At 40.0% G+C, this 23,307-nt stretch overlaps 1 protein-coding gene across 1 annotated transcript in view; it reads right to left on the bottom strand.

Annotated features, from left to right (window-relative positions):
• The window catches only part of capn1 (calpain 1), a 36,980-nt gene extending 14,442 nt beyond the window's left edge, over window positions 1–22,538 (bottom strand). The window contains exons 1-7 of the mRNA XM_074623096.1: window positions 22,348–22,538; window positions 18,459–18,662; window positions 17,966–18,261; window positions 14,094–14,163; window positions 10,359–10,477; window positions 2,064–2,197; window positions 669–837 (exon numbers count right to left, since the gene is read on the bottom strand). Coding sequence (XP_074479197.1) covers window positions 669–837; window positions 2,064–2,197; window positions 10,359–10,477; window positions 14,094–14,163; window positions 17,966–18,220 — 747 coding nt within the window. The 5' untranslated portion in view covers window positions 18,221–18,261; window positions 18,459–18,662; window positions 22,348–22,538. The remainder of the gene's footprint in view (window positions 1–668; window positions 838–2,063; window positions 2,198–10,358; window positions 10,478–14,093; window positions 14,164–17,965; window positions 18,262–18,458; window positions 18,663–22,347) is intronic.
• Between the last annotated feature and the right edge of the window lie 769 nt (window positions 22,539–23,307).

The raw sequence follows: 23,307 nt of genomic DNA, 5'->3' as shown, positions 1-23,307 counted from the left end.
CTTCCAAGATCGGCATGTATGCCTCTTCCGACCTTTGACCTCACCTTAGAGGGGGTCAAACTGAAGCATGTGTCACATAGTAAGCCATAGTCATAAATTATAAATGTTACAAGCACATGATTGATTTGTAAGAAGTGTTTAAGCACTGCAACTTCTTATTTTCATCATTAAATCAGTTGATAATTAATACATTTTTCGACATTTATCATTTACGGTGTTGCAAGCAAATCTTCACATTTGAGAAACTACTTTAAATTAGTAATTTAATGAGTTTTTAGCACCGTATTATGTAACTACAGGGTTAATATTTGAAGCGTGAAACTTTAAAAAGTGAGTGGAAAGTAGTTAATTGCCACGAGGAGCACTGAGAGTGAAAAAGGCTGACTTCAGCTGCACTGGGTGATCTATTTTTAAAGCAGGTAATGAAAACTGAGATCCCTATGAAAATCTGATGTGATGCTGTTTTTTTACCCGTCAATCCCAAAGAAGTTAAAGGAATAGTTTGACATTTTGCATATTTGTGTTTTTCCCCAAAGTAATAAGAAATGTCTGTACAGTAAATATAAAGCTGGAAACAGGTGGAAACAGCTAGCCTGGCTCTGTCCAAAACCTGCCTACCAGCAGCTCTAAAGCGAAAGCAAAGGGTGCGTGAACGTTGCAGTACTGACGTCTATGGAGCAGCCCAGCAGCGAGCCTCTCTCTATGGCCCGGCTGATGATGCTGTAGAGGTCGGAGGGGGCTTTCCTCAGCTCGTACATCTCCGTCACGCCGCCTGTAAAGTCCTCAAAGCCCTCGGACGTGCTGCCGCCTGACAGAGCCTCATAACAGCCGTTCAACCTGGGACACAAGAGGAAATGAATGAGGATTTGAATTATTATATTTGAATTATTACAGTTACATGAGCAGGCCTTAAGTGGAGTCAAAAGACCTGACTGTTGTTAGGGGGGGAAGTTTAGTCTCTCACTGCTCCACACCACCATATATGAACATGTACTGTACCTCCATACAGAACAGATGCAACAATGCATAAATCTCACTTTTACGTCACACTCTTCCCGTTTCTCATCTGCTCTCTTACTGGGAAGCGTTCTTGACTTGGCACGCACGCTCTTCCACAAACAACGCTCTGTTTCACTTTTACAGCTAAGCAGATGTACAACTGAGACCACAGCTGTCCACTGGAGCAGCTGCAGTCTCAAGTTGCTCAATAGCGCCGTAAGGGCTCCAAGTGTTAAGCAATCTACTTCTACATCCAGAAACTCTCAGAGGCGTCTTTGTGCAAAATCCTGCCACAAACTGCAGTCCTCAATAAGCCTTCACTTGAGACTGGGAGTTGAACTCGAGCCAACCTACTGTATATTTATGTCATGTTTATATCAGGGTAGATTTAACATACACATGAGCTGCTAACTGGAATAAACCAGCAAGACATGTTAACTTTATCCTCACAGTGGTATCACAAATAGGACATGTGTATGTGTAATATCTCCCACTTTGTTACACAAACTGAAAGCGTGTCAACACAGGATGCAAATAGAGCAGCAACGCTGGATGATAGCAGTCACACATAATCCAAGGCACCAAAATAAAGCCAAATGTAAGTACAAACCAAGTGATATTAATAATAAGTTGTTTTAAATGTGGACGTTCTGAAAAGTTAAAGACGTCCCATTACGCTTTTCCCCTTTCCTTTAGTGTGTTATATAGTTTTCTGTGCATGTGAAAGGTCTGCAAAGTTATAAAGCCCAATGAAACACTGCTCCTGAACTGCCTGAAACGCCTCACTTGAAGTCCCGCCTTTTCTTCTGTAACGTGGTGATGTCACCAAGTAACACATTTGCATAATACCTGCCTAGAGGCTAGTTTGGCTACCCCTCAAGCAAAACTAGTTAGAGCGGAGTCTGAAGAGTCCGGTTCGGTTGACCAATCACAACAGTGGGCCAGCTGACCAATCAGAGCTCGAGCAAGAATTGGAGGTAACATGGGATGAGTAACTGATAAACAAACGGTCATTTTGTGGGTGAAGCATTCCTTTAAGTGTTCATTGTGCCCGTCAGACTTACTTAGCGTAGGCCTTTTCCAGCAGCGCGCTCCAGAACTCGGTCCCCTCTGCCGAGTGGACAAACAGCAGCTTCCCGTCCTTCACGGGCAGCCGGTCGTCGATCACCACCTCCACCCACTCGCCAAACTGCCAGAACTGCAAGACAGACAGAAGAAAACACCAATATTACAACTCAATTAACAGACAAAGTCTATAAAGATAAATAACTATCCATAAGATATGTGGAGAAGGTTTAATGACACAAGATAGTGTCAGCAGGGAGGTAGTCGGTCATTAAATTACAAGAGATATACAGAGTTTTATTTAGATTTATGGTGTACATAAACTGATAATAGAGTAACAATATTTCCCTCTGAGCTGTAGGGAAGTAGAAGTATAAAGTAGCAGATAAACTACCTTTGAATGAGCAATTTATCTGTTCTGTCCGGCTTATTTAAACGTGTTTTATTCTCAAAATAGTACTTGAGTAAGTATTATTTCTGTTGCTGCATAATTTATCGCGCAGCTGGCTGGATTTACGGACACACCGCTCAGCTAAAATTTTCATTGGTTTGAAATATATATAGAGAGCACAGGAAAAGACAAAGAGGAGTCAGCAGCTTATCACGTTTAACCACAAAGAAAGAGAGGTGACATTGAGGAGACATCTGAGAACTGCTGTAGTTCCCATAGCCTGCTTCTGTGTTTCAACGACAGACACTCTCACCGATAATTCAAATATCTCCAAACCAGTCCTGCAAGCAAATCATTGGTTTACAAGCCAAAGTAGCTGTGCTTTGCCGCACCTTGTTTACCTGCTGTTGGTAAAGGAAATAAACTCTGATGTTTTCTCTTCCGGATTTGAAATGTCTTTTAAATCTCTCAGACAAGATGTTGAATCAGGAGACAAAACAAGGCTTTGCAGGTGAACTGAGGGTGATGAGAGCCAAGTGAGTTTCTTTGAAATGTTTTTACAGGACATTAAAAAGATCAAGTTTTCTGAATTGTTTTCAACGCATGGCTGTGTGCCTGCTGGCCAGCAGGGAGCAGAAGAGACCAACATATAGTATGTATATGCACTACATGTGATTGTATAAAGGTGCTTCAACTGTAGCCAACTTCAAATCTAGACTTAAAACCCAACAGATGCTTTTTGTTAAAGGACCAGTGTGTCTAATTTAGGCAGATCTATTGGCAGAAATGGAATATAATATTAAAGAGGACCTATTATACTTTTTCTCTTTCCTTTAATGTGTTATATTGTTTTTTGTGCATGTAAAAAGTCTGCAAAGTTACAAAGCACAAAGTCCACGCCAAAGGGAGAAACACTGCTTCTGAACAGCCTGAAACGCGTCACTTGAAGTCCCGTCTTTTCTTCCGTAACACAGTGATGTCACCAAGTAAGACATTTGCATAATACCTGCCTAGCAGCTAATTTCCTGTATTTTAGCTTTTCATGTAGCTTTTTTGTTTCAAATGTTTTTATTGTGAAGCATAATTTTCAAAAAAGTTAGCCAAAACATAGTATTGCCAAACTTCTTTTCTACATTAACAAACATAATGTCAAAAGACACAAGAACATTCTTCAAAAAATAAATACATTATAAAAAGAAAATAAATAAATAAACTATATATATTAAATTTAATATAAAATATATTACAAATAAATGTATTTAAAAAACAATAATAATTATAATAAATAATAATAATAATAATAATAAATAATTGATGATAACAATGACAACAATAATAATAAAAATAACACTATTACTTGTATAACTTCACCTCCAAAATGTTCTAGCTAACTCATTGGGTTTTCTGTCGTGAAGAGAGAGTTTGTGCAAGTGCAGACAACACAAAGAGAAAACCTTGAGGCAGTAACACACAATGAACCTCACGCAAGAGACGAACTCACAGTGCAGTAATGCAGATTGTCATAAAAAAACACATAAAAAGCCACAGCTGTGTACATGCATATGTGAATATACAAATCAGCATTTGTGTGTGTACAGCAAGAACATAGATAGATGGATGGATGGATGGATGGATGGATGGATGGATGGATGGATGGATGGATGGATGGATGGATGGATGGATGGATGGATGGATGGATGGATTCTGCATGCTCTGCAGAGCTGAATCCACCTCTGGGAGGAGCCGTGTCTCAACACAAAGCGCACACACCACCCCCTGGCACACACAACTTCCTCATTTTAGTCTTTCACACTGACGCCTCGTAGCGTTTATCTCACAGCAATGTTGGAGCGACACTAGGGAAATGACTTTCAGTTAGCCGGCCTTAAAGGGGACATATCATGCTAATTTTCAGGTTCATACTTGTATTTTGGGTTTTTACTAGAACATGTTTACATGCTTTAATGTTCAAAAAACACATTATTTTACCGTCTGTCTGAATATACCTGTATTTAACCTGTCTGAAACGCTCCGTTTTAGCACCTGTCTCTTTAAGACCCCCGCCTGAAAAAGTCCAGTCTGCTCTGATTGGCTTGTGAGAAAAATACGGTGCACCTTTGCAAAGTTAGTTCTCAATCACTGGGTGGAGATCAAGGATGTATAATAAAACCTGGATACGGCGCCGCTGCTCACCCTTACTTCCTATTTTTCCAGTGGCCACTTGCGTAATTGAAACGAAAAAATCCCCCTGCGGCCAAAAAAGCATTTTCCTCATAGACCACTATTGTAAAAGAAACATCTGTAAAACTGTTGACAGGACGCCTCGAACCGCAAACCAGGTCAATTACAATCTCTGAACCCATCAGCTTCCGGTCTGACAACAGATAAGCCTCCGGGGGCATGGGGCTATATTTCCAAGGTTCTGGTGTAGCAGGCGGATATCCGGGGCAAGACTTCCTTTTATGTGCAATACTCATTGTTTACAGTCCAATTAGCAACTTGAGATGCGAGACTGGAGTGGGAGTTATACGATCGGTTTCACAAGTAGCCAGTTTACAAGCTCATTGTAAACAAATAAAAAGCTAAATCATCTTCAGACGATAGCCGGTGGGTTCCAAAACTGCATCCCGAAGAAGAGCGTTGGGCTTTGAAGCTAATTTTCATAGTGGCCAAACGGTGGAATTACAACTTCCGTGTCCGTCATGTGATGCCATTGGGCCCGAAAAGACTTTTTCCTGTAGACTTACATTGGGAAAGAGACGTCTGTAACTCACTTTTTGAGGTGAATCAACTACCCAATACAAACACATGAAAAGCCCTTATTTAAATCATTAAGTCCTAAAAGTTGTAAAATGCACTAATAGCTGAATCCACAGTTATTTTCCTTCCTGTGTTCATGTGAATGAGACCGAGGCTGGAGCGAGGGCTGGGAGGCGGAGTTAAAGGAAATGCTACTACACCTGCTCCATGGGCCCAATGGATGCGGAGGATCGCCGGATGATCAGGGTACTTTATCACTCGGCAGTCGAGCCATTTTGGCTTCACGCAATCTTTGTAGTAGAGTTGTTGTACCGCAATTTGGCCACTACGAAAATTGGGATCAACGACCGGCTTGGGAGATACTCCGATAGGTGGGGACAGTATGTTCTAATGAGCCTGCATGTGACATAGGAAGGGGAGCCAAACATGGATGTCTTGTTCAATCCCATGTTTTCTATATCCAGGCAGCCCACAAAAAGCTGACCGTCTTATTTTACTCCAGATGCCCAAACGGATGTGCACAAGCACTGGAAAAGTGACATGATATGTCCTCTTTAAGGCGTGAGAAATCCTCAACGCATCTCTACAAACAGTTCAGACTTTCTGTGTGCTATAATAAGAATACGATAAAAGATTCTGACCCAGTTAAGTTTCATTTGTTTCCGACTGACTGAGGCGGCTGAGATTGCCTAGTTTATAATTTATTCTTCCTCCTTTTGTTTGCCTGCCTCGCTCGTTCGCATAGACTCCCTCCTTTTTCTGCCCTACTTCAATTAAGATCCCCACCGCCGGCGCTCATAATCACATTTTTTGGGATGACTCATCCAGGTCTTGGTAATCTATCCAGAGGCTTAAAAGGATCCAAACTGATACAAGGGAGGGAATCCCTGGAAGACTCTGCAGCACACAAAAGGGAGCGAGAGAATGGAAACATGCTCGGGCAAGAAATGAAAAAACTGCAAGTAATGGAAACATGTTTTGGCTGCGATACAAAAACCATGAAGACAGGCTAAAACAAAAGCCCGTACAGGCGTATGAATAGAAAAAAGAGGGCGATGAAAGTAGGACACGGCTAAACGGAAAGCAGCCGCATGTATTCACGAGCCATTTCATGCATGTACATTAAACACATGCATGCATTTACAAGCCTTTAGAGCAAATTAAAGTGTTATTTCCACTCATTCTAGCAGAGAGAACAAGTATGTCTATATTCCCTGGAAATAATCAGTGAAAAACAGGCCAAATATTCTGCTTTCCCTTGGCTGACTTCTCTGAAATTGAGTCAGCAGCCCCAGTCGACTAAATGGGAGCTGTGTGTGTGTGTTTGTGTGATGGTATATTGATCCTTCGATACCAGATGAGTCAGCGTAGCAGCCCTCGGAGCTGAATTTCTCAAGGACAAGTTCAGAAATTACAGACACAGATGTTCAAATCTTTGTCCACAGGGTTGCCGGATGGATTTCCCTACTATGTTATAGCCTAACCTGAGTCTGTGTGTGTGTGTAACTGTTGCCTGCTGAGGGCAACCAGTTTGATTTGACAGTGGTATCCATGACTGAGCAGTCAGGCTAGAATACAGTAAGTGATCCAGGGTTGTCAGTGTTCATGCTCTATATCGTAGGTCGGTTCATACACATGTAATATGTGTCTTTGATGTGCGAGAGCTTCCCCTTCTGGTCCCTCTTTCACTTCCTTGCTCTCTCTCTCTCTCTCTCTCTCTCTTGTCAACACTTGGCAGGCTGACAGACTGGTTGGCAAAAAAAAACCTCGCTGCATCAAAGAGGGCGGCCGACTCAGCTCAGAGTGCAACGTGACAAAGCACGTCGGGATGGTGGGAAATTAGAGGCGGCACTCAAGAATTAAATATTAAGATCCTGACTTTGTGCGCGCTCAGTTTGAAATCTTCTCTCGCGGTTTTTCTGAGAACATAAGAGGAATGCGAGACGCTGCTTAGCAATATGTTTTTTTGGCAAAGAGATTCACAGTCGCTCCGGATGTGAACACAAGCTGATGGAAGCACCGGGGACGTGCTCGTGCAAGATCAGAGGACTCGCACTCGGGCACAAGTAATGAGACATGACACACAGACACACAGACTCCTCCACTGTGGAGTCACAGGAGTGCCATAAAAAAAAATAATGAATCAAAGACAAATAATAAAATATAAAAGAATAATTATAAGCATTTTCATTTATTTTCACATTTATTTCTGTATATATTTATTTATATATTTTTCAAATATTTATTTATTTATTTAGCATATAACTTACTCCGTTTGTTTTTTTTATTTAAAGCAGAGTGTATGTGTGCAGGAATTGGCTAATCAGCCTGTACAGAAAGGCCCACACAAAGCCCTAAATAGAATAGCAAAAGCAATAGGGAAAAGAATAAGAAAGGAAAAGTAAAGGTATAAAAATAAATAAATGACATTATATATAAAAAAAATAATAAAATAATAAATAATAAATTTAATAAATAAATGTATTTCTGTATATATATATATATATATATATACAGAAATAAATTTAGAAATTAATGTGAAAATAAATGAAAATGCTTATAATTATTATTTTATATTAATTATACATATATTTATTTATTCTTTTAATTATTTATCTTTGCATTCCCACATTTTTTTTATTAACTAATTTATCCTTTTATTTATTCCTTTTTTATGGCGCTCCTGTGACACCATACTCCACAGCCCTTCCTGATGCACATTAATAATAATAATTTCCAAAGTAAAAGTCCCTAGAAGTGTACGATTCAACTTTTTCCAATTGTCTAGTGTTAAAAAAAGTTAACGAAAATCGCAATAAATCGTAATATCGAATCGCAATACTTAAAAATCGTAATACATATCGAATCGGCACCCAAGTATCGTGTTAGTATCGAATAGATAGGTGAATCGTCCCAGCCCTATCCATCACTAAAGGCAAAATGAGTTATTTTCTACAGTATATAATCAATAATTTAGCATTCAGATACATTAACTACAGGGATCGGCTATAATTTATGGCACATCCAGAAAACAGTGGGATCACTTCCTCGAGCAGACCTGTGCTGCCTGTAAAAGTTTATTATTCCAGTGTGTGGGTACTTTTCCATTGTATTTTGGAATTTGTATTGTGCTCGTAAATTTGCTTTGTTGTATGTGGAGTATTTTGTGTACAAAGCAAAGTTCAGCTGATAAGGCCCGGCGGGAAGCCAGAGGATCGCAACACCACACAGACGTAGAAGAAATACAGAACACAAATTTAAGTCACAAAGCAGCAGGACTGGTCCTCCAGGTAGGAGAGGCGATATGATAACGAAAGGGGTGTTGGTCACTTTAGGAGACGGGGTTGTTGACTTACTGACCGACTGGGTGTGGATCTGAGAGGTCAGTTATTATCTTGGATGACTCAGTGAGGTGTAACAAGTCAAAAGAGGAGATTATGACAGAAAAAAATGCTGTTTTAAATCCTTTAAAGTCTGGGGAATACTGGGGAGAAGCAGAATGAGTTCACTTTTTACCAACTCACTGGTTCAACATATTAAGTACCACTCGAGCAAGAAACTTCAAATTAGGACTACAACTGCTGATTATTTTCATTAGAGAATAATCTATAAATCATTTTTTTTTATAAAACCGTTCAGGATACAGTTTGGAATTAAAGTAAATGAAAAAAAGCAGGAAATCCTCACAGGAGAAAGTGATTACTTACAATCATTTATCTATTCAACATATCCTCATGCAACGGTTCGTATGATATCTTACGGAAAGTTATTCCTCATATTTTGTGCGTTTTCCTACAAATGTCCAGCAACAATTTCTACTAGTTACATGCATACAGGCTTTTCAAAATAAACTTCCATCTTCACAGGAAACAACTTAATTAGGTTTAGACAACAAAACTACTTAGTTAACTTTAGGAAAAGATCGTGGTTTGGGTTAAAGTAACTGCAGAATTGGGGAATTGCGGACGTGGCGTAACTTAGGTACGTAATTTACGTGACAAATAAGTCAACGTTTGGGTTAAAATAACTACGGAGGTAAAGAGAGAGACAGTGATTACTTAAAATAATGTATCGATTAGTAACATTATCGTTAATGAACTTATCATTTCAGCACTATTTCACATAGAGAGCTGCTCAGTGACCAATAGCATTAATGCCTGCAACTGTATTGATATGAATCAGCAAGCTGCTCAGTGTTTCTTGCTGAAAACAAACAAAGGTATGAATGAGGGGAAAGAAACTGCCAGCCAGGGATCTTCCTGTGACTCAGTTTCAAAACAGAAATGACATCATGCATCTAACCACAGCGAGAGATCAACAAAATCGTTCCCAGCAGCACCGTTTCTGCTAATAAGAAAAACTCTCTCGATGGATTTTTGCAGCTTGTAATGGACTAGTGTGAAGTCAAACACAACTACACGCAGAAATGCAACAATATAAACTTTTCTGCTTTGGTTTGAACCAAAGAAAACTAACTTTTTTTGTAATCACTCTAACAGTTTGCACAAACATCTAACAGGAAATGACACAACAGCAAGGGCAGAAACTCGCTGAACCAACTGAAGTGACAAAGAACTGCTGGGCCCTGAATCTAAACATCTGGATTTCCACACAGATGCAGAAAGTCCTCAGTTGAGGGTTTGATAAGAATATAGTATTAGCAATGTTTAGAAGCTCATGTAAAGGGTTATTCTAGTCTGCATACCAATAGTTCAATTGTCAGGCAAATTTTAAGCAAACTTTTGAAATGTCACAAAAAAAGAAATCCGAGTTAGGCGTTACTCAGCGTAGTTTGGTCAGAAGTTGGCGCTATAGGCTACGCATGGCTGTAATCTGTGGTAGTAAGGACAGAGATTAATTCTGTAATGGCCCTAAAACGCTCGTCTGGACGGACGTTTTCATTTTAAAACAAAAACGTATTAGTGTGGGTGTAGCCTAAATTCATATCCATAGAAACATGACATGATGACGGGGGTTCAGTCTGCAAGGGTCTCACCTGTGAGGTCTATAAATTAGATGCCAGCATTATGGGATGGCCAGCTGCTAGAGAAGAGTAGCCAGTGTCGGCTGCAATTGCTGTGTTTCTATCCTTAGACATATTATAAGTAAAGTGTGTAAATGCAGGAAGTGAAGCTGTTGTCACCTGGAAGTGAAAGATGCCGGCATATCCCTGCGTGAAGCCCTGTCCGTGAGGAACCACCCTGTGGAGGAGGTCTTCGTTTAAGGTCAGCGAGGCGATGGCCGCCAGCAGCCAGCAGTCCCCTGAGGACACACACACACACACAAAGTTTTAATACCCTGACTCAGCCAAAACCTGCATAATATATTTGAATGTTAAATTTTAATAATTTCAAATAAAGCAGACTCTACATCCGTTCCCATTAGGAGAAAGTTAATGTTCTAATTCATTCATGGTGCTTGCATGAATGCACTTGGAGGCCCAGTTGGAAGACACTCGTAAAACTGGAATTTTCCCAGTAACAGCTCAGTAACAACAAGAATCTGGAACTATGTTTGAACAAGCTTTGCCCTCTGGGAAAAAAAAGGGAGAGGCACTTGTTCCACTGGACTACAGAGAGGAGTTGAAACTACCACGTCTCCACAATAAGTCACAGATGTTGTTAGTAGGAATCACACTGTGGGTTTGAGCCACAATTTCTGTTATGATACCTTTGTGTATGTTGCTGAAGTTTCTCGGCTGGAGGTCAGGAACACCCTGACTGATGTAGTTTTTACCATCTTGCTTTCACACAACACAGGCTCTGGTATGTGATCTGAGATAATCTCGTCAAAAACAAAAACACTGAGCTTTGTTGTGTTATTTGGGAGCAGTTTAACATTTTAGTTTGGTCTATTCTCATATCTTGAATGTCAAAGGGATAGTTTGGGTGTTTTGAAGTGGGGTTGAAGCATGTACTGCTGTGGACAGGGTCGGCAGCAAAACGTATTTTAGCCACCTAAGAGAAAGGCCCACCTAAATAAAATCAATATCAGTTTAAGTGTACGCTATATCTTATATATATATTTTCGCTGGTTTACCTTGCCGTCAGACAGCTATATAGTCTATGTTTCTGACGGGGAACTGAAGCCGTTATCTATGATCTAACCAAACCCACCAGACTCCACTGAAAAAAACAGTAATTTACCGACCGACATGAGTCATCTACTGTAGGTAATACACTGACTGTGGATAAGTACCTCATACAACCCCACTTCAAACACCCGAATTATCCCTTTAATGCCTAAAGGCCATGACTCTTCTTGACACCACCAGTAGGTTTGAAAGGCATGTTTTCTGAATGCCAAAAACACACCATTTGTCATAGCCAGAAACTGTGAAAACAGAACTTATCTGCGGATTTTAAAGTTTCCGACAGCCCTTGAAGGAACTATGTGTGACACACGCTTCCGTCAGGAAAAAACAACCAAATCGAAGCTTAAAGGTCTTATTGATAACATTTTTACGTAGACGAATATATATATTTTTTTTAAATAATAAATCCACAGAGCTTTTAGAAAGGTGCCGAATAAAAATATGGCTTTTCCTGAAAAACAATTATTATGATTGTGAATTAATCATTTTAAAAAATTTGGTGGGTCCAAAAAGAATGTTTTGTTTATCTCTGTGGAAGATATCTGACGTTCGGTTCCCACTTCTAACAAGGCTTGTGAGACAATAGTAAAACGACGTTGGTATCACGTGGTATCTCTGTGTTGTCAGTTAGTGTGGAAAAAATGGATAAATGTCTGAGATTGACGGTAAGTGCCTGGCAATGACTTGTTGTGAAGTGAAAGCAATGGAACGGGGGAGGGAGGATGCAACATCTAGTGGCTGAATGTTATCAATGTTATCAATAGCACCTACACATACAGACAGACAACCATTCACGCTCACATTCACACCTACGGGCAATTTAGAGTCAATAATTAACTTAAACTGCATGTCTTTTGACTGTGGGGGGAAACCGGAGCACCCGGAGAAAACCCATGCTGACACAGGGAGAACATGCAAAGAAATTCAACTTTCGTTTTTTCTTTTTTTATGATTTATGGTATTATAACTGGTGTTATACTGCACAAAATACATTTTTGATTTAGCCCAACTTCTAACCATGATTGTGCCGTTTCCATATTATATATTGCAGTGAAAAATGAGGCCATGGTGAGTAAACTCGAAACTGCTTGGGATTAATGCTGGTTAATGATAAACAGTACTTCTATACCGAAAGCAATTTAAAAAAGGCAAGCTGTTTCACTTTTACGTTATCATATTTATATCTATCATATAATCCGTTAACAGCCCCTGATAGCAGCTAACAGATAACCCCGTAGCGTAGAGATAAAGACTACTCAGTCATGGCGCATTTGGGCTGTAAAACAAAGCGAAGCATCGTGTTTTCTGGCTCAACATTTTTGGGGTTATTGTTTTGCAATTCAGCTGCTCCTCTGGGAGGAATGAGGGGGAGGCTGAGTAAAGTATTGCATTTTTGGCGATGGGGGGGAAGTCGCTTCCTGCACTGCCAGAGCGACTCAGACGGAGGGAGGGTGGCCTTGTTTACAGATGTGAGGCCGAGAAACAAAGCATGAATTATAGATGCCGCTCTGTGTCGAGCAGGAAACATCTCAGGCAATAAACTGTTACTGATTATACTGAATTGACTGTTAAGTCTCCTCCGTTTCTCTCTCTCCTCCAGGCTGTCCATCTGCATCTGTCACTCACATCCTCGTTCAGTTCGCTCTGCTGGCTTTGATCGCTCATCTTTTAATCTGGCGTGTTGACCAAAGAGCTCAGTCTCATTTACACATGCAAGGAGGATGCAATGGGAGCTGATCAATAGTAGGAGTACGATTTTGTTCAATAATCTTGACTAAAATATACAATTAAATAATATTTAAAGGGGAATTCCATCATTTTTACACGTTAAGGTCAGTTAAGGAGTGCTACTCTGTAAAAACTGTAGTAAAATATATTCTGTGACTCTGTAGAGGCTTTCTAAAGTCTGGGATTATTGTAAATTACAAATTACTTTACAAACTAGACAAAAAAAGTCTTAAGAAGACACAGTCATTTCGTGTTTTTGGCCTCTGCTGCTTGGATTTTGAGGGTTCTTTTTAACCCATTTGTTCCAAAAGACTATATTTAGTATGATAAGGAGAAAAGTCACAACATTTGTTCTGATTGGTCAAAAGTCTTAAAATTTGGTACGGCCATACTTTGGGCAAATATCTATCGGTACAACTTTGACATTTTTAAATCACATGAAAAATCACACTTTTATGAAGTCAAAAATCCGGATTTTTGAAAAATGAGGACAAACGCCAACATTGTGTTTATCAAATGTTTTTCGATGTGAAATATCTTTTTAACACAGGATATGTGTGCATATCTTTGATATTCAACTTGTTATGAGTCCATAGATACCAAATACTTGATTTTGCTCCTTGTAGTTTCTGAGATACAGCTATTTTATTATCATACAGTATATGATCTTGGCTTTAGCCCAACAAAAGATCATATTTGTCGCACCTTAACATCATAGTATCACTTCATACTTTCTTCTCCTCCTAACCTGTTAATACAAACCTGATAATAGTTCATCATTTTATTAAAGAAATTGTAATGCGGGGGATTATGTTGTCTGTGCTTCTGGAGGGAGATGAAAGCTTTACTTATGAATGTCCTACATCCAGACCGTTACATTTGGGACTTCTACCTGGCAAGCCTCCAGTCAGTCAGTCACCTGTTTCTTTTGGCTTCTGGCAGCATTTCTCAGTTTGACTTTCTCCCCGATTCAATTTAAGCTATATTTCTCTCCTCTCCTGTCCTCTCCTGTTCTCTAATAGCTGGATCACGCAGTAGTAACAGATGGGAACTTACCCAGAGCTCCCTGACAGATGTCTGTGCGAGTGGCTCCATCTACGATGAACTCAGGGCGTTTGCAGAACTCCTGTCGAGTGAACACAAACAAACAAACACATTATTGCAATGTTTGCTTTTGGATACTCATTTTACAAGCATTTTACATCTGTTGTCTTTCTCATGCTGATTGGGTTGACTAGCAAAAAGAGTTTAGTCAGTAGAAATGACACAATACATTGTTTATAGAGGTTTCAACAAACCTCCACATTGCCCTTTAAGATTGTTTTCTGACACAAGATTACATTTAAACTTTAAAAATAACTATCAAATAAATGTCTATAGGATTCAGTTGGTCAGTCACTAAATGGTCCGAGTCATGATGGCGTTTCGTACGAAGACTTGAAGCAGGGGCAAAGCAGCTAGCCAAGCACACCTGCAAAGACGTCTCACTTAGATTTTATTCAAAATGTGTAGTTCAAAATGTGAAAACAAGATATTATGGTTTTAGAAGTAGTCACCGCGATTGCACCAACAGTGCAACTGGCCAGTTTGGTTTCACGTCCGGTTGAAGCTAGCACAGAAATGTGGCCACCCCACATCAAACGTCTGAGATGATGAAGTTGTTAGTCAAGAAAGAACTCTTAAAACCACAATGTCTCACTTTCAGATTGTTGTTGCTTTAAAAACACCCACAATACAACACATACAGTATTAGACTATACAAGCTTTGAAGTTAATCAACGGTGTATTTTTTTTACTTTTGACCATAGACCGTATCTAAGAAGTGGACATAGTCAATGTGATGTCACCCATTGGTTTGTGCACCACCGTTTGGAAGCCTCAAGTTCGGCATTTGGGCCGTCGCCATCTTGTTTTTTTGCAACCAGGCTGAACAAGACATTTTTCAGCGACCAAAATATTCCAATTAACTTTCATGACCTGAAAACACACTGTGAAAGGGTTAAAGTTGTAAGATGAAAACACGGACAACTCCCAGACCGGACAACGCCGCGGTAGCGACCTGTCAATCACAAGTTAGCCACGCCCTAAAGCATCTAAATGAACATCATGCTGTATTGAAGAAGACTTGAAACTAGTGATTGAGACCATAAACTCATGTTTACAATGTTTACTGAGGTAATAAATCAAGTGAGAAGTAGGCTCATTTTCTCATAGACTTCTATACAATAAGACTTCTTTTTGCAACCAGAGGAGTCGCCCCCTGCTGGCTGTTAGAAAGAATGCAAGTTTAAGGCACTTCCACATTGGCTTCACTTTTCAGACCCGGAGGTTGCCGCCTGCTTTTGATGTTAGCTTCTTGCACTTGTTTCTAGTGTTTATGCTAAGCTAACATCCCAAAGCTATCTCTATTCTGAACAAAACTGATCTCATTCTCAGCAAATAAGCATAAAGAGCTGCATCTATTGTTGTTGTCGATCGACAGATAATTAAATGGCAACCATTTTGTTAATCCATTAACCATGAATATTTACTAGTTTTCTTGTCAACATCAATTATATTTCTCCAAATGTGAACCTGCTCCTTTAAAAATGCACAGCTAAAGTCAACACTAGACTATTTGAGGACCAGCGGAGATCACAAAAAAATAAACATTTGCATGAAAACAGTGTTGCTTTCTAGTGTTTCTTGTCCACGTCTCGTTTCCCAGTATTTCCTGCTCCGTAAACCATCTTCGACTCAGCATGTTGAGCGTGAGAAACCCCACATGAAGCTATAAAAAGAAATATCCCATTTTATTCTCGTGCCCCATAAACACACGCACCATCAGACACACGGTTGAATTCACAGAAACAGTAACCACACAAACGGGCTTAAACACAGATTTTGGGGGGGAAATGAGAACACCATCAACCCTCTTGTGCAGCCTAAATATTACAGACCCTGTGGTGCAGGGAAGGAGCATGCATTATAAAATGTGAGACTTTTTGGAGAGACGAGACCCCGGGAAGCATTAGAGCCACCACAGGACACACGTTAACACACAAGCACACTCAAATGGAAGCTGCGGGAGGAGCTAACAGGCTGAAGTCACGCTGATGATCACGACCCCGAGAGCTTTCAAGATCACGACTCGTCTCGCTGCTCTATTACGGGGCTGACAGCAGCGACCTGTCACGGTATGCGCAAATCAAACAGTAATGAGAGTGTCTTCAGGGCTGCCGTGATAACACCCAATGAAGACAGTCCCACTTGGTGTCCTGTTGGGCTACAGGGAGCACCTTGATGTATTTATAATGTCGTGAGCAGTGATGAGAGACTGGGAGAGGCAAAAATGGAAGGATTGGAGGTATGTGTAGGTACATGGACGCATAAAAAGCAGAAAGAAGAGACAGAAACCTCTCTGAGACACTTGGAAACTTCCTAACTGGTGTTGTGGGAACATTAAAATGATATCCACCAATCATTTCTGACAGAAAGTTTAGTTGCCAAGCAACAGATTCAATTTAAGTGTGTGAGGAAAGGCTGCTTGGGAGGTAAAAATAATATTATAGCAGGTAATAAAAAAATGTGTTATCTGTTCACTCCCGAAGTCATCAGTCAATGTCAGATGGATTTCATAGGATCATCAAATATGTGGAAAGTTAAACTTTCTCACAAACTCTGGAAGTTATGGAGGACCTATAATGTTCATCAGACGGGGGTGTAAAAAGAAGTGCTGCAGCACAGCCGGTACGAGAAAAATAAAGCATTTTTTTAACATAAAGGCATGTAAACATGTTCTAGTAGAAACTCAAAATACAAGTATGCACCTGAAAATGAGCATAATAGGTCCTCTTTAAAATCTAAAAACATGAGGTGTGCTTTGCAAAAAGGTCTTTAATGTTAAGTATGTTTCAAGGATAAATAAATAAATAATTAAATAATAAATTGGCGAGAAAAAATAATTAAAAAAATGGTCCCTTAGCAAGAGTATCAACATGTTTTGTAGCCAAACAAGTTCAAATTTGGTCTAAAATTCCTATATTTACCAGATTATCTCCTCTATTTTCCTCACTAAGAATGGCCTGCTCAGTCAAGCTTTGACAGAGGACTTTACTAGCTACTGTAGGGTTTATTTAGCATGCCCTTTTAGAGCTTTAAAAACACAGCCCTGCTAAGTTAATGTCAGTAGTTTGGGAGAAGGCTGAGATAAAACCAAGGGGAAACCTCCGGGTCTGAAAAGTGAAACCAATGCTGAAGTGCCTTAAACTTGCATTCTTTCTAATATCCAGCAGGGGGCGACTCCTCTGGTTGCAAAAAGAAGTCTGATTGTATAGAAGTCTATGAGAAAATGACCCTACTTCTCTCTTGATTTATTACCTCAGTAAACATTGTAAATGTGAGTTTATGGTCTCAATCGCTAGTTTCAAGTCTTCTTCAATACAGCATGATGTTCATTTAGTAAATTATTGTCCCATTTAGAGTAAAATAGACCATAAAGCAGGGGATGCTTTAGAACGTGGCTACCTTGTGATTGACAGGTCGCTACCACGGCGTTGTCCGGTCTGGGAGTTGTCCGGTCTGGGAGTTGTCCGTGTTTTCGTTCTACAACTTTAACCCTTTTACAGTGTGTTTTCACTTCATGAAAGTTAATTATAACATTTTTGGTTGCCTAAAATGTCTTGTAATCATGTTTTGTAAATGTCTGTACTTAGCTCCACCCTCTTGTGTCACTTCTGGTTGCGAAACCAAGATGGCGACGGCCAAAATGCCGAACTCGCGGCTTCAAAAACGGCAGTCCACAAATGAACAGACCTGATTGTTTTGTTGCTCCATTTGTGTAATTCCCCAAAGTCATAATTAACCAAAATATCCCAGCTAAGACGCCATTTTCAGCAAAATTACTCAGACCTGTCAGAGTTCTCAGACCCCCCCCCTCCCTTTCTCACCGTGGGCCTCATCCAGCGGACTCCGGACGTCTTGGAGGATCTCGGTCCGAGCTCGTTGAACCCCAGAGACGATGTGGCACATGCGAACGAACTATCCTCAAACAGCCTCCTACCTTGGAGGCACTGGGCTTTCAGACACTCGTAGTCCTGACCCAGAAACTTCACAGCCTTGTGATACTGTCCCAGACCATCGTCGCGATCCCACTGGCTCCTCAGCTTGGCGGCCATGCCTGTCGCGTAAATGTGCTCCTCCATCCCGAGCTTGTGGAGTTCACTGTCGGGTCAGCTGTCACTCTCTGTTGGATGTTGTGGAACAACAATAAGATGTTAGGGATATGTCAATAATGACTCAGGCAACTGTGCTGTAGCTACAGATTGAATGTAAAGCACTGTGCTGATGTGAGTCTGATATATAAGGTGGTTATGGTTTCAAGGCTCGATCATAAATCAGAATGAAACATCAGTGGCCATTAAGAAGCTATAAAATATTGACCAGGCTGCTGCGTGGTTGCGGTACTTGTGGTTCTGCTGATGGATGCTTCGAATGCAATAACAATCACAAGTGTAGGGGCTCAAAATACAGGCTCTGGAAAGAGATGTCCTCCTCACAGCAACGGCAGATAAACCAGAGAACCAATCACCGATTTATTTGTCCAGATGCCAACAGGAGGGCAGTCCTTCCTTATTCCGCCAGCAACTGTAAAAGAAAAAAGTTTAAAATTAGAACAGAGAAAGTATGCAGAGACGAAAGTCCACATAGCTCCTACCCGTGTGTGCAACACAGACAAAAGCAGCAGCTATGTACCCCCTCTATGCATCCAGGGTGTAAAAGGCAAATGAGCCCTGCCTGTTTCTTTCCAGTCGACCAAACACACTTGCCCTGAGCATAGCAGTGGGATTAGTCACAATAGGCACATCCGTGCTACTTTCACTGTGTGACGCTGAATGTGTACACAGTGTCAGTCCGAAACGTAAAAAAAAGTCAATGTTTAATCAGATGAGGTGTATTAACCTCGGTGGTGGTGGAGCTCTGTGTGTGTGTGTGTGTGTGTGTGTGTGTGTGTGTATTTATTGTGGGTTAACAGAGGGTGCGGTTTCGTGCGACTCTTGATGCACAATGAAGGCAGCACGAGGCCCAGAACAAGCAAAAGCTCTCTCCAAATCTTTAATTAAGCAGAGACGGGGAAGAGGAAGTGTAAACTGCCATCAGAACAGGAGCTTTCTGAAACGTTTGTCTCAGTTCGTCTGTCTTTTGTTATCCTCGATTTGCTTCTTCCTATCTCTTTATTTCTTTCCAACATATGGTTTATTTTTAATTTCTTTCAGCTCCGTCTCTCTCTTTTTTTTTTACTACGTCGACTCTCCGCTATCCACACTGAACAACATTTCCTGTTTCAAGACCCGGCTGTCAGTCACAACAGAAGCAACAAAAAGAGTTTGGCTCTTATTGGCGCAGAGGATCTCCAGTTTACACTCCTCACTGTGAACCACACCCATTAGAAACACCCCAGTTCACGGACTGAAAAATGTTCCTGTTAACAGAGCCAGTGAACAGAGCATGTGGCAACAATGGCACGTTTACAGATCCAGTGTTACAGACTGGGAGGAATTGTTTTATAAGACAAATTGTGTGATTCAATGCTTTTATTGCTGATAGCAAAGGTAGTACTACAACTACTACCACTAGCAACTGTTCTACAATTATCATTACTGCTACATGGCTACTACAGTACTGCTAGATAGCAGCACTACCACTACTGCTATAACTCCTATCAAAGAATGCATATTGCTAAGAAGTGAAAGTCAATTGTTCGTTCCATTGCAACATCAGCACCTAGGAGCATAGCTACGCTTCTGCCATTTTGGACTGAAAGCGACAACTGGACGCCAATAAAAAGTCCACCTACAAACTGCCGTACAAAAGCAAAACAAAATTATTTTACATTATATTGTCATATTCTACTGAAATGGCCTGTGTTGAACAATAAAATGTTATAAATATAATAAATGTTTTCAGTCCAAAATGGCGGCAGCGGCTGTTGTCAAAAAAACACCGGAGTTTCGTCTCTTTGCTTCTATATCCTTTGCTAGCACTATCACTGCTAGTGCTATAATTTCTACTTCCACTTCAATATCTAAAGCTATTTATACTATTCTACCATTTTTACTAATGTTATTATTAAAAAAATTAAATACTGCATTATGCTACCCACTTGCTAGCTTGCTAAATCGTTAGCCTCTGTGGCTTCTAGACGCGGACAGCAACGTTAATATTGTTGTTGCTTAGCAGCGGTGTTCTCACGACTCCACCACTTGGAACGACAAGCATACACGACTTCCCATGTTGTAAACACAAACTCACAGGTTTCATTTGAAGGCACCATAAACGTATATTGTAGATTTGTGACATCACAAATGGACAGAAATCCCGACAGCTTGTTTCAAAGGCACAGTTTCTGAATACAGACGTGTGTATTTCTCTATAGATTGAGCATTTCGATACTTTCACAGTATTTATACAGCACTTAAACCTGCTTTAGTTTATAATATAAAAGACGTGAAAATCTTACTTTTTACAATACGGGACCTTTAAATCACAATTTTGCCAATTTTAAACTTTCTTTCGGTAAAGTTCTTGTACGTCTGATTGTGTTTTTATTCTCCAAAATAAGGTATAAAAAAAGGGATTACTTACTCTTATTAGCACTCACTAGGATTGAAAATGATGAAATGATACCAAGACTTAACCCTACTTCTACTATAAATGCGGTTACTATTACTACAACTACCCCCATCACTGTGTGTGTTTATTTTCTGTCAAACAGTACAGATGCACAGCCCATATAATCTTATTAGACACCAAATATACTGTTGAAGTGGAAGTTTTTTTTATCCCTTCTGCGTGTTATCGGGGCGCACTCTGCCCAACGTGAGTTCAATCTGGCTGTAATGAATATTTCATTTCCCGTCACATGTGAATTACACTTACATACCCCCCCTTACACACACACACACACACAGATATCCTCCACCTCAGTGCAGGTATGACATCTATGAGTAATGACAAGCAGTAGACTGCACGTCCGGACGCATAATGGAAAGCCACCACGCTCTTTCACCAGCAGCTACAGTCCAACCACACAATATATCATCTGCTGGAGACAATTTAAATAGATGCACCCAATCAATATAGTGATTTTATGCGTTACGTCACAGAAAATAACTCCAAGTAGCATCAGCATATTGCCTCCATAGCACCACCATGTAATGAACTGCAAAAGGTGACATACTATGGGAGACACTAAGGGTCACATGAGGATTTTGAAACCAATCCAAAACACCAGTACAGTAATGTGTCACTGCTGCTTTTCTGCTGATGTGTGTCGGAGTCTAATGTGCCAGTGGTTTCCTCCTCACGACACATGCTTAAATACATGCATGCTTGTACTGTAACTATGCCTGTGGGTGTGTTGGGTCCAGTGTTTGTGCTGTGAGTAAGCATTCCTGCCTGCCTCTGGTGTATTTTTGCAATGCAGGGTTCATATTCCAAAAAACACTGTGAAATGAAATAGCCAAAGTGTTTTTGACCTGCAGAGAAACCAGACACACACAGTGTCCAATAGGGGGAGAATACAATGCTGACTATTTGGCTGATCTTTATCAAATGCAGGATGTAGAAATTGGCTTCACAAACAAGCTGTGCATGTAGAGAACTCTTGTTGTGGTGAGTGTTTTAATTATAGTGAATATTAAAGTGTATTTTAAGGCATGTCGTGCAGAGAAACTAGACACACATAGTTTCCAATAGGGGGAGAATAAATGCTGACTCTTGTGGTGATCTTTATCAATGTAGGATGTAGAAATTGGCTTCACAAACACTTCAAAACAAGTTGTGCATGTAGAGAACTCTTGTTCTACTTTAAGTGGTTTAAGTATAGTGAATATTAAAGTTTATTTTAAGGCCATGTCCTTGTGCATGGTTCAAGCAGATAAGCATGTAGTCCTGGTGGTAGGTAGGTGTGGTCCCTAGGAGAGGAGATATATACAGTGTCCAGCCGTCAGACCGCAACTTTTTTAAGTTGACCAACAAGAACAGCTGGCTTTTCATGTCATCAAAGATAGTATATACACAGTGAGCGTAAATAAATGCGTGTCTTTTATGGTGTTGTGAAAGTTGTAAGCGACTGCGAGGAGTTTGCTTTAGCCTACATGATTGGTTACAGTTTTCTCAACACGACTCACACACTTCTCATGCACAAAACAAACAAAAAAGTTCAGGCTAGGATGTCAAAAAAGCATTTCAAGATAGATATCTCCACCAGCAGCGCGACGCAAACTGTAAGTGAAATCAGTGTTTGTTGATTAAGGAATTTTATATTTACCTTGCCGGATGTTTCCTTTAAAAAAGCAGTTATTTAGACATTCAATATGCAACTCGGCTTTCCGTCCATGTTTAGTGTAGGTTCAATAACCCCTCCCCTGCTCTCGACCAGAGTGTATTATTTAGAAACGCCCTGCTGCCTCCTCTGCTCTGATCTATACCATCTAATGTGCACTCTTCGTACTGCGCCTGCGCAGTGCCCGCTAGTCATAAACCACACTACACCGAGGGAGGGCTTCTTTATAGATCCAATATGAGTCCTTTATTGTCATTGCACAGACTACAACGAAATTATATAATTGAATAGCTGTGCAACAGTAATACAAATAAATAAGAAATAAAAAAATATAAAAATATGTATTATAAATAGAAAATATGTATTTGCTTTACCTATAAAAAACTGGTCAGATATTGCACTAAATAATTAAATAACAATCCTGACGGTATATGCACATATGTTAAACAGTAATACAAATAAATAAGAAATGAAAAATATAAAAAGATGTATTATAAATAGAAAATATGTATTTGCTTTACCTATAAAAAACAGTTCAGATATTGCACGTTGTGAGTTGTATTGGCTCTATATACAAGTAATAAATAAATATGTACAAATAAATAAACTAAGGTGCAGTCAGGGCCGGTTTAAGGCATAGGCCATTCAGGCGATCTCCTAGGGCGCCACCTTCTGGGGGTTGCTGGTCGCCCTTTTCAGTGCTGGAATGTAACTGTACTGTAAGATATATATATATATATATAATATATTTTATGTTGGATACTTAAACTGTCCTGAAAGTGTCCTAAAGTTTTGTTGTTAGGTTTTTGTGCAGCATCGTTTTGAAATACTCTATTATTTTGAGTATAAAAGTTAATTTTAGCAAGAAATGTATGTCTTTCTAGCTTTGAAGTTTCAAGCTTTGATTATTTTTTGTTTTATCAAACTGAATGTTTTATACATTCA

This window comes from Sebastes fasciatus, chromosome 22 (genome assembly GCF_043250625.1).
Source record: "Sebastes fasciatus isolate fSebFas1 chromosome 22, fSebFas1.pri, whole genome shotgun sequence".
Lineage (NCBI taxonomy): Eukaryota > Metazoa > Chordata > Actinopteri > Perciformes > Sebastidae > Sebastes > Sebastes fasciatus.
This window is presented reverse-complemented; position numbering and strand designations above follow the sequence as displayed.